This window comes from Mizuhopecten yessoensis, unplaced genomic scaffold (genome assembly GCF_002113885.1).
Source record: "Mizuhopecten yessoensis strain PY_sf001 unplaced genomic scaffold, ASM211388v2 scaffold1379, whole genome shotgun sequence".
Lineage (NCBI taxonomy): Eukaryota > Metazoa > Mollusca > Bivalvia > Pectinida > Pectinidae > Mizuhopecten > Mizuhopecten yessoensis.
The window spans coordinates 676,166-688,735 of record NW_018404017.1 but is presented as its reverse complement, the minus strand read 5'-3'; the positions used below and the strand labels follow the sequence as shown (position 1 = coordinate 688,735).

The 12,570-nt window shown below is 34.9% G+C and overlaps 1 protein-coding gene across 1 annotated transcript in view; it reads left to right on the top strand.

The window, feature by feature from the left end:
- Nucleotides 1–7,653, top strand: part of LOC110460769 (orexin receptor type 1-like) — a 180,189-nt gene extending 172,536 nt beyond the window's left edge. The window contains exon 3 of the mRNA XM_021513890.1: nt 942–7,653. Coding sequence (XP_021369565.1) covers nt 1,008–2,228 — 1,221 coding nt within the window. The 5' untranslated portion in view covers nt 942–1,007 and the 3' untranslated portion in view covers nt 2,229–7,653. The remainder of the gene's footprint in view (nt 1–941) is intronic.
- Nucleotides 7,654–12,570: the final 4,917 nt, after the last annotated feature.

Below are 12,570 nucleotides of genomic sequence, written 5' to 3'. Positions count from 1 at the left end.
TGCTTTACTGATGGTTGGTTATTATATTTTTCTAACTCGAGTGTGTTAATTTTCAAATTGTATAAAGACACGAAGTTTACCGAGGTATTCTTCAATTTGAAAATGAACTAATGAGAGTTACATAAACGTGATTATTAATCATCACGAGTTTAGGGACATGTTTCTCCCCTAACGTTCGTATTTTCTCTGAAAAACGACTTTTTCCCCTCTGAAAACACATCATGTGTTTTTCCGATGAGGAAAACAATTACCATGAGGCATGATGTCTCAATGGAAAATGACATAGAAAAAGATTGTTACATTACGTCATAAATAACAGATTGACCAATGAAATCATGTACAAGATGTTACCAAAACGTGGGTAACCAAAATTGTTTACCATCTCCTAGCAGGTTTATCCAATGAGTCATGAGTGAGGAAACGTACAGTGGTTGTGGGAGAAACAATACTTCCAACTTTACTTAAAGGCATGACGAGAGAAATTTGTATCGTTTCCTTAACGTTATATGATGAGTTAGATTTGATACGTCGAAAAATCAGTAGCCCATTATTGATTTAAGTGATTAAACAAGGTTGATTTCCTACAAAAAGTTATACTTTATATGTTTCTTTGATAATGAATATTAAAATGGATTAGCAATGATCCGTTTGTCTTGAAATTGAATAAAACGTGTCGAACGTATGTGGGTGTTAACTTTGTGGAAAATTGTTTCGACTTACTTTCCAATGCGATGGTGCATTAATACCGATGACAATAAAAAAAAAAAATAACAATAATAAATAATGAAAATGGTATTTTTTAATCTAGATACTAAAACAAACGTTTTTGAATAAGTATAATTATCTGTACATCATGATTACTATCTGTCCGCTCAAAGTCACAACATGAGACGACTTACGTCTGCGTTTATTTGTAACTTTTAACCTCTCTGTCGTTTCAGATAAAGCAACGGCAACAAGAACAACAATTGAAAGTTAGAACTTCACAAGCGCAAAGACACCTGAAGATGTCGGAAGAAGAGGAAACGGTCTCCAAAGAGCAGCTGTATACAGCAATAGGAATGTTGGCGGTTTTTTCCGTTGTTGGCGTCATCGGCAACGCTCTTGTTCTGTACGTATTTTCAAATTTCAAACAGAAACTGACTTCGACTATCTTCATTCTAACATTAGCCGGAACGGACTTCATCACCTGCTTAATCACCATACCGTATACCATAGTGGTAGAGATCCTAGAATATTCATTATATTATAACATTGTGTGTCAAATCTATCAGTTTTTGATTACGACAACGGTCCCGTTTTCGGCTTTTGTTATGGTAGCCATTGCCGTAGACCGGTATTTATGCATCTGTCATCCGTTCCGGCACGCTATGACGATCCGAAGGGCGGAGTACATCGTCGCTGTCTTATGCGCCCTTGCGGTCATGCTCGGAATATTGTGTTGTTTGAACTACGGAGTATTGGATATGTATGCGGATATTCCAGTTTCTAATTCTTCGTCCAAGAACGGTACAACAATGTACAACAGTTCTACATTGTTATCTGGCCATTTCGCTACAGGGAATGCGATTCACAATGCCACCAACTTCACATATGACCAACCAGTGCTAACGGAACGTGTCCTGATACAAGCTGGAGTGTGTATGCCCATTAGCATGGACAACCCATTTTTCCATGTCTATCAGAAGATTTATTCAAGTTTCTTCGCAATTTGTGCAGTCATCGTCATGGTCCTTTACGCTATTATCTACCGTTCTGTGTTGGCAAGGCGACGACAAAGGTTAAAGATCGTCACCAACAAATGCTGTGGTTTCTGGAATGCTATTCCGAACGAGACTGAAACCACAGAAATATCTACATTAACAAACGTATCTGATGTTCCTGACGTAGAAAAACATGACAAATCTGTACAAAAGAATGGAACGAATTCGTCCACGCCACAACCGGGTGAAAAAGATGTTATAATTCGCCCAAGCAATGTGTCCAGGGCAAAACTTGAAAAAATGAAATTAGCTAATATAAAAACTGCGTTTATGCTTTCGATTGTAACTCTTGTTTTTATTGTAGCGTTCCTGCCTTCGTGGCTAGTGGCTTTGCGAGTTTTCAAAATGAATGTGGTTGTTTTCTACATGTACTTCTCATACAATGTGGCTAATCCCGTTATCTATGCTTTCATGAACAACACGTTCAAAGCTCAGCTGAAAGAGCTGTTCAAGTGTAAGTCTTAACAGTGAAAATCCATCTCGTCAAAGACAACAACAACTTGTAATACACAAGATAATAAGATCCTTAAAATGCCCGCCATTACTGTAATATGGCGTGTGTACATAATTCACAGTAACCATCGAGGACATGTCTTGTAGATTGTCTGAAGGCGCTGGAATGTTTTGAATGTTTAGCGGAAATGGATTAAATTCTGAAAATGTACCAGTAATACATGAATGCATATCCGAAAAGGTTTTTCAGACGTTTCTATAAAAAAAACGTTACACAAAAATGACCTAATGGACTCTACTTTTTCCTCGTTAGGTTTTTATCATTGTTACAATTATGTTACATTTCATTTTTCTATAATATTTTCACTGCAACTTTCAGTCATGCATGCTTTGAGAAAAAGTTCAAACGGGAAAGGATATAACCGTTTCCTTCATGCGTTTTTTTTTTTGTTCTTTCGATCGTTAATTTATAATAAACTCCCGTGGATTATATATATAGGGGTTGATGCAATCGAGTCACTCACTGATTTAACATGAGAATAACATGTAGACCAAAGATTATATTAGAAAATATTTGCCAAAATGTATGAAACATTTTCTCGTAACACACTCGTTTGTCTGACGTGTTTTTTGGCCCGATTGTCTATAGTCTCGCATTGTGACTGGCAGACATCCCACACTATCTTTGTCATTACAAATGAACTTATATTTTTTCTGATATTTGAGTTAATTCATATGATCATCTTATAATCCGTGGGTCATCGTAAATCCGGACCAGATACGCAGTTAATTTGGAAGCTGAACAGAAACATATTATTATGTAATTATTATTGAAAAAACTGACCGGATTTATGGGATTTCATTTATCATTTTTATCTGCTTTCTCACTCTTCCTCTATATGCGCCTAATTAAGAGCTTTCTGGGAATGGCACTTTTGAAAATAGGTTTTGCGCAAGTCTTAATCTCCTACGATACTCCATTGGTTACGCCCACTTGCGTCCTCTGCACAGAGCGTAAGTGAGCGTGACCCCTGGAGTAGCGATGATGGTCGTAATGGGCTATTTTAGAAGTGTATACAATAATTTTGAGCATAATTGTAATGTAGCATAGGAAAAATATGTTAAATATGACCATATGTTATCGTGAAAAATATTGTAAATCGCTGATATATTGCTAGTTTGCAAATAAAATCAACTGCGATTTAATATTGATTCAAAGACATTTCTAAATGTATATTTTCCGTTGTAAGTCGGTTTCAAGAATTAATATTAGGTTAGGTTCATAGGGTTTTGTATCCTTTTAACAGGTAAGGTATTTAAAGGCCGTGCCCAATGCGTGAAATAAATGCGTTTATGTTTGAGGCATTTTTGTACATTAAAAATTCTCGGACGAAACAGTCGTTGTTGAATGAAAGGTAGCATTCCTGATTTTTTTTTATTTCATAGTAGTTTCAAAAGGTGTGTTCTCATGTTTTGTATTAACAATTATTTTCATGTTCTTGTAATACAGCATACTAGACGTAATTGAAATCTTTAAACGTAACGGAACCTCGCAGTGTTGTGATCGCCGCAATAGTGCGGACATAGTATCGTTTTGAAAGAAAATATTAGCTCTCAATCGTGAAGGCAATATGAATTTTGTACTGAAGCAGAAGATGGTACGTTTTAAAGATTTATTTTAGGAAAATACAATTCTTAATTAGTTAAAGCCTGAAACGGACACTTCTAAGAGAGGGTGTTTGCTCTCGTGTGCTTTTTTTGTATTACAAGATCTACCTATTGTTTTATTATGTCAGTGCTTGCAATCCACTGTTTGATTTTATTCCATGTTTTTTTTACAGCTTAACGGAATGTTTTCCTTTTGTATTTTTTAGTCGAGATCTTGCTAATACGTATACATCTTTATTATGCTCAGCAGGTATTTGCAAAATTCATAAAATGAGAGGAACATATATATAACATTATGTAAACAATGCTGTTGCATCATTTTGACATTGTTATAAGGGACCAGAAATCCCTTTTAGCTATATTGATATATTGATAATATATGCTTCTAATCTTGAATGTACAGAATTTGCATGATGGTGAAGTTATAATGAATTTGACACCCGCTTCATCTCATTTCATGTTTAAACTTTTTTCTCTAAAATACCTACATCATAGATAGAACACGTGACGGCATGTGCTATTTAAAATGATTTACTTCTGTACTACCTTACATAAGTCTAACGAAGATCGGTGAATGTACGTGCGTTCAGCTGATGAAACAGAAGAAGTACGAGAGTATCCCGAGTTTTTTTCTTGTTTGATTACATGATTCTTTTTATGGAAATATATTCTCTATGATGTTTCTTTTAGTGTTTTCCAGCAGCCAACATGTATTTTGCTTTACACCACCTCATTCTAATATCTTGTTTGTTCCTTAGTTTCAAAGATTAATATTATTCTATGAATATGATATAAAAACAAAAAGTGTAAGAACAATGAGACTTAAAATAATTATTATTCTTTTTCACAACAATGTTTTTTTAACTTTAGAACTCAAATTGGTTTATTTATAAGTACAGTCAATCTACGGATATTTCCGGACCTGTTGCCTTTTTTACAACTTATCATCGCGAACAAGTTACTACCTACAATATAATCCGTTCTGCTTTTGGTGTTGATTTGATACTCACAAGTTTGATTTTGTAAAAAGGATTAATGAAATGTGAATAATTCAAAACAGTCATTACCTAAATGTAGATATAGTAATCTATACCCACATAGTTTGGAAATTGAGGGGATATCGGTTTCCAATTTAAACTGAAAATTACATTGCATGAATATTTAAGTCATATTAGCAGACAATACATTATAAGCAAGCGTACTGCAGGGTGGAACAATATACGCCCTTTCAATGCCGATCTAACCTATTTAATAATCTTATGATGCATCATTGTAACTATTCCGGAAAAACGATGAAAGAAAAAACACATGACATACTGCACCTGACCAACTTAAGGCATAAATACATTTCACGTATCCTTTATAACATATAGAAAATATTTGCATAGGAATTGTCTCACTTTGTACATATTTCAAACCAAATTAAAAATGCCAATAATTAATTCACCTTACACCTTTAAAACTAAAGGTATTTTTATTGTCTTTTAATTACTGGGAGATTTATAAGACGATGTGTTAATATTGACAAAATCTCATCAGAATCCTGTGATATTTGACATAGTTGCTTTGCGGAAACTGCTGATCAATCAGATAGAAGCTTACTAATAAATTATGCGCAGGTTTTACTCATCTTTGTGCTTAGTCACTGATATTGTATAAAAAAAATATTGACCAAGTTTCATCAGAATCCAGTCATATTTGACAAAGAAACTCAGAAACTCAACCAATCAGACCACCTTATGCATATTATTTTGACTGGATTTCGCTCGACTAAACTTAAAATCAGTCTTCAAAGTCATCGAAATCGACAACTTTATTTTAGAAATCGACTATTCAGATCACTGACCGCTAACTCGTTATGCGCGCATTTTGCTCAACATTCAATTTAGCGTCGGTCTTTGTCAAAATGTTAATGCATACCGAATTCCATCTAAATCGAACGATATATAAACTAGTGATCTTGCGGAAACGTAAGCTTTGACGGTCGGACGGACGCTCCAAATGCCACAATACGGCAACAACACGACTACTGTTAGATGTTCAGTTGTGTAACCGCAGACCGTACCATTACCGTTCATACATCGAGCGCACAACATTTCCTTAACTGTGCGAATTAATAGTCGCTCGCCCTGATCTTGTTGTCCGACAAGGTAAAATCAGTGGATCGATTTTACGGTATGAAAAACATCCGAAAGGTTCATTTGAAAAAACAAATTGCATCGCATACATATTCTTTATCAAATTGGTATATTTTACACTTCATATTAATTCTTCAATGCATGTAACACGTTAATGCAGTGACCGTAAAGTTGTCAATAAAGGGGACGTGTCAGGTACAGTAGAAGTAAACGTACGTAGTGAAATTCATGAAATTAATCGCCAACTAAACTTCTGTAATGCTTTGTATGGAGATTGCACACCTTCTCTACGGTTTAGTAGTCATATCAGGAATGGTATTTATTCATAGGTCATTCCTTTTTCGTAAAAAATATCGCACAGTTGTGCGCACACAGGACCTCGTGTAACGTTGTGCAACCCCACAAATAAATCAAATTAAGTAAATTAAAATTGCATTAGAGTGTCACGATATGTCAATTAATTCAGGTAAAATAGTAATTGTATGATTTACATTTTGTGGCGAGAACATCTTTTTGTAAGGAGATGGATGTCACAGAATGGTAGCATACATCTTTAACTAGCCTAGAATGTGTATATAATTATAATACTCTTAACACGATAAAGATATTTCAAAGTTCCGCAAACGTCATGATACTTTAAGTCGTTGATATTTAAAAAGTAATTCAAACTGAAAACAGTTGTATTTTTTTATATGCAGGAACTATTTAATTATAATCTATAAAATCGAATTTCATCTTAACATTCATATTAGGCTTCCTCAATATTCCAATGGTGAAAACAAATTTAGCACTTTCTATTTTTTTTATGTATGAAGGTGAATTACATTGACAGCGAATATTGCTTAGTAAACTACTTAATCCTTATATGTAAAGGGCGACATTTAGACTTGACAAATATGAATGTTGTCAGTAAAAAGGGAAAGTCGGACTTTCAATACAATATTTCAGTATATTATAAATGAATAATAGATCGCACGACTTTACTTACTGGTAAAGTAATTTGGATGTCTTGTTTAATTTCCAGTATTCGTACAATACGTCTTTGTTGCATATCCTTATACATTAACATATAATATCTCTCTGACGTTAGCACTCATTTTTACAGCCGTTCACACAAGATCAAAACAATATTTTCCAAAGTTTGATTACGTGATAAATGATAAGGCAAATATTTTCATTTAATGAATAAATATATCTATCGATACACACTTACCATGTTATTATGGATGAGAAAATATATATATTATGCGCTACCCCAAATTGATGTCCCGGTCCAGTTTGTTTACAGTCTCAGTTAAATAAAATCTAAGATAACTGAAAAGTTTATTTGTAAAATCGATATAACGGAGTATGTCTAAATGTGTAAGTTTTGTTTTAAACAGATTTGTAACATATACGATACATCGCAAAAATGTCAATATAACATTGCACAACCTCATATAGCCTTATAGTTTATAAACAACTGTGTCTTTGCTATAAACCTATAAATACCACGCACCGTGAATGGTATTTTGTAATTTACCTTGTTTCATTAGTTTTTCTTCTTGACAAAAACATCACATAGTTTGCCCTTATGTAAGCTGTATGATATATATATATATACGTTTTATGAAGGTGAAATATATATACGTTTATTGCAAGTGTTTGTTGTTTGTTTTTATTCTGTCTAGATCACAGCTACCGGTGTAAATATTGAGAGATGACAGGAAGTCGGTAAAGGAACTGTTCACTATAATTTGCAGCGTTAGATTCTCCAAGGGAATAAAATATTTCTAGTGTTTCGAGCGTTGCATTCGCTATTCTCTAACAACATATTATTTATGAAAAAACCCATTACCATGATCAAGCTCAAACTGAGATATTGATGCTAGGGGAGATAAAATAATGATAATCAAAAGAAAAAAGAAAGATGCAGTGGGGAGGGAGACAGCAGATCGCAACAGATTGTGTGTTCAATTTCAAGTTGTAATTCATGCAAAAATGTGTTTCCAAATCAAATTGTCTCTTATTTTCTGCGCGAAGCTATGCTATTTTTATATTGTCAACGTCGTAACTACAATATCGTGAATTTCATCGTCATTTACAGTTCAGTTTGGTGTTATTAGATTTAACGTCCTACTAACAGCTAAGGTCATCTAAGGGTGTTTCCTCATGGTGTGTAATGTATGCATGCGAGTACGAATCATGGCGACAGTATGTTGGGAGGTTTTGCTTCCTTTTGATATGATGCCAATGTGAGTGATACCTCATTGAAATGCCATGCCTACTTGGCACCTAGCACAGTAATCGATCCGGTCACATTGTACTGACAACGGGTAAACCAGTTGATGCGATTACCCAAAATGCTTAACGTCAAGCACTATAACTGATTTTGGTATGGCTTGGCATGCCATTCTCACATATACATCGCAAGTGTTGCAATGGAGGCAGCAGGTCAATTTTGGTCTCTTGTTTTTTTTATAGGTTTTGTTTTGTTTGGTGTTATTTTGTTAATCGTCCTAATACCGTGTCTCCATGTGTGTATTTCATGCGTGATTGGGTGTTTGTGTACTGTAGAAGGGGTATTGTGCACGTCTTCGAAACAACCAGGGTCATATGAGCATGGAAAGTAGACAGACCAGGAATTGGACAGGATAAATGAAAAGCCACAAAAAGATATTCATTTTGGTTGCATTTGGTCCCAAAAAGCGGACATAAAAAGAAATCCCCAAATTCTGCCGGGGGTTTCCACATAAGTTGCTTCTTTCAAATGATGTCATGGGTAATCGGCAGGTTTTATTTCCAAACTGCAGGGATGTGGCTCACTTGCCCACATAATTAAGCCAATGAGTCTCCGAAACCCCTACACGCATTCAACGCAAATTAGAAGGTTATTTTTAAGACAGGTTTGTCTATGTCAGGGGATAGAACCCGTACCTTTCCTCGCATTGTCAAACACTAAACATCCAAGTACTAAGCAGATGACAATGAAGAAAAAAGTTGGAGGATCCATGTATGTAGGACAAGGTAAGGATATATGTTTATACATTTGTACTAGACCCTGTGTAGTGTTGCTTAACATCTGGGACAACTTACTCATATGACATTAGCTGTTGTGAAAACGAAATACCTAAAAAGCCAGAGCTAGCTGAACAACCCACATACACAACGATTTTGTATCACAAGAGACAATTGAGCAAATAGACTGCGGAACGATCAAGATTACTAAATGGCTTCACTACGGGGATTTCTTCAGTAGCGGAATTGCGCATCTTTATACGACAACGATTCGAACATACAGTATAATGAGTAGGTCAGCAGGGCTACAGTAAGCGAGCAGGGCTAGACTATGACACTGGATCTCTATACTTCTGCTCTAACTAACTGAGCTACCTGGTCAACGGAACTACCGGACCTTATTGCTCTTGTTATATTTCACACGCGTGATTGTGGAGAGAGCTCTATATATATAAATACAACATCAAAGTGGAATCCATCAGCCCTCCACTCCACTCTATTACAGTCGAAGAGACGAGAACACATTTAACTAGTTTCAGAAGCCACTTTTATCAAGCTTAATGTCGCATAACGTCAAAATTATCCAATATCAAATTTACCAACAAGATTATACACGTTATATCCTCTATTGTAATGTTAATTTAAAGTTAATGCGTCAAATTTTAAATATGATCACGAAACTATCTTTAAAAAATCTTACTTCCATTAGTTCATAAAGCTTTTCGTTTCCGTGGTGAAGAGATAAGGCGTGTGTTTTAAGGTTTCAACGATTGAGGGAACCTTCATATAACATAAAAAGAGACTAAAACAGATTGAGAATCACCACATTTTCAATTTGCACTTGATGAAAATGTGATATTTTTTAACTGTAAAAACCATTTGTGAACATTACAAAAAACCTTTCAAGCATCTAATAGTATGAACGACTTATTACTGTGCTGCCGGATATATTAGGATAGAAACAAACCCATTTTGCAAGCTTTCTGTTTCTGTCTATTAATAATATTTTGTACAGCAGTGACAAAAACATCCCTTCCAATTCCGATACTTAATTGTAATTTTAGCTTCAAAAAGAATAAACAGTTGCATAATTTTGCTTACGGATGTACAAAAACAGCAAGAAATATTCGTACAAATATTGTTAAGGTCATATGTTTAATCATCGACAACGTTAGCTGTACGAGAGATCGACATGTCCTTAGCCGACCAATTAAACATAACAGCTCTTAAGTAAAGCCGGTAAAACGATTTGAATTCCAACACCTGTTTGACAACATTTCAGTAATTGGAAATTTTATTATGAGTTTTTCCTGAAGCGGTTTCTGAAATACGCAAGCTTTCGGTTGCTTAATTTTATCTATTTAACTATAATTTGTCCCAAAGTGTAGAAAATTATCCAATTATACGCTTAATTATGGCCCTTAGCATCACTACATATCCATGTAATGGCTTCATGGATAAAGGCTCATTAAATGATGTTTTTTTTCGATTAAGGTACACTACAGGGGATCAAATCTGTGTTGCGTACTTAACCGAAATCAACCTAAATATGGAAATTTAATGTAAACTTAAACGATAACTTGTACGTTTGCGTTGGTAAGGTTCAAAGGCCTAGGGTTTGTCCGTGGGGTTGAACGTCCTCGCAACAGCCACGGTCAAAGACGGGTGCCTAGGGGGACAGTGCCGAGAAGAGAAAGTAGACAGAAAACAAAAACGATCCCAAATGTTGAAATAGGTGCAGCAGATCAATTTCGGTTCGGTTTTATCCATCTCCTCTTAGTAAAACATACAGAAGACCATGTCGAATATGTGAAAACAAGAAATATGTATTAATACAGTTTTTCATGTTTTAACATATTGGGTTATTTTCACATATTGGTACGCTACATTGCCTCCTATATGACAGGACTTAGATTTTACAGATACATCATATAAACAGATTCATAGCGCTTTTATTGTTGTATTTATATATACACAGGAATAGTATGAGACAGTGTGCATTCTTTCCCGTGGGATTAAACTTGTAAGACCCAGACGATCTCAGAAATAACACAACACGTCTATCTTCGCTCGCGTTCCTTAACTATTCGATTTGTAGACCTTAATGATGTTAAACAACATCAAGGATAACAATAATCGGATTGTACAGCTGAACTGGTTTATAGTTAAACACGAAAATTGAGCCAACTTTCTTGCCACTGATCACGCGATCCTATATAAAGAAAACACGCCGATGCTACATCGATCAAATTTCTATTTCATTTAAACGGAAGGCCGTTCTTAATATAAACAGATTCAAGCCAACTTCAAAAGCATCAATAGTTTAATGCATTTTTACCAAAGATTGAATTTATCGAGACTTTATTTGTGTAAGTGGTAAATATAGCATAGCGAGATTTAAATTGACTTTCTAAATATAAAGCTTACTTCGAAAACAGTATTTTGTTTTTTAAAGAATCTTCCGTACATTAAATGGAAATTTATTACACATTTGTTTTATATCTGATGCCAAATTCTTACTTAAACACGACAACCTTCTCCGACAAAGTAAGTCAATAACAGATCAATTTTGCATGGAAATGTTTAAATCAATACATTAACGTGATAGGGTCGTTTGAAAACATTTTTGACAGATTCAATCCGACTGTAAAATACGCTTATAAAACCCACAGCAATCATATTTATATGCCCTACCCCATTAATACAATGAAGCACAGAAAGTAGTTGCACAAGGCGAAATATTTGCAAAATGGATCAAAGTGAAAAAAGCATCAAGTGAATCGATTATTAAATTTGTAAAAAAAAAAAAAAAAAAAAACACGCTACCAGATTTTAAATTAAAGGACAACAAAATAAATGAAGTCAAAACAAGAACCAACCGTACTGCTTAACGCTCAGCATTTTGGGAAATGGCAACAATGGGTTCAACCGTTGTCAGTCTAATATGACCGGGCAAGGAGGCGAATACGCCAACATACCCTGTCTCCGGCATAATACCCATGAAGGCACGTGATATGACGTTAAACCCAATACAATCAATCAACCAAAAGCAAGCTAATAATATAACAATTAGAAAGCTTACGGTTGTAAGGAAACGTTTGAAAACTCACAAAATTCCACATTTTGGTTGTTTGTGCTACAAATGTACCTGTTCGGTAGTGTCCGTATTTGTCGATATTTGGTGTACGTGTCCAGGACGGCCAGGAGTAACAATATAGTTCCACTGAATTGTCGGAATCCAAGGTCTCCGCTCTCAAACACTCGACAAAATCGAAGGCTCTAAACACGCCATCTTACGGGTAATACGAGTAGTCCGATAGTTTTGGGGAGATACATAGAATAAATGCGTACAACCCTGGAATTTAAAATATGTATCATCTTCGGTTCGAACATCTTTGACACGACCTACAGTCGGTGAAGAAAAATATTTTTACCTTTCATATTATATCGGGTTTTTTGAACTTTTATAAGATCACAGTGGCAAACTAATTGAATTACAACATTTATTCAACAAGATCACAGTGGAAAAATAATTTGAATCAATGCGTCGA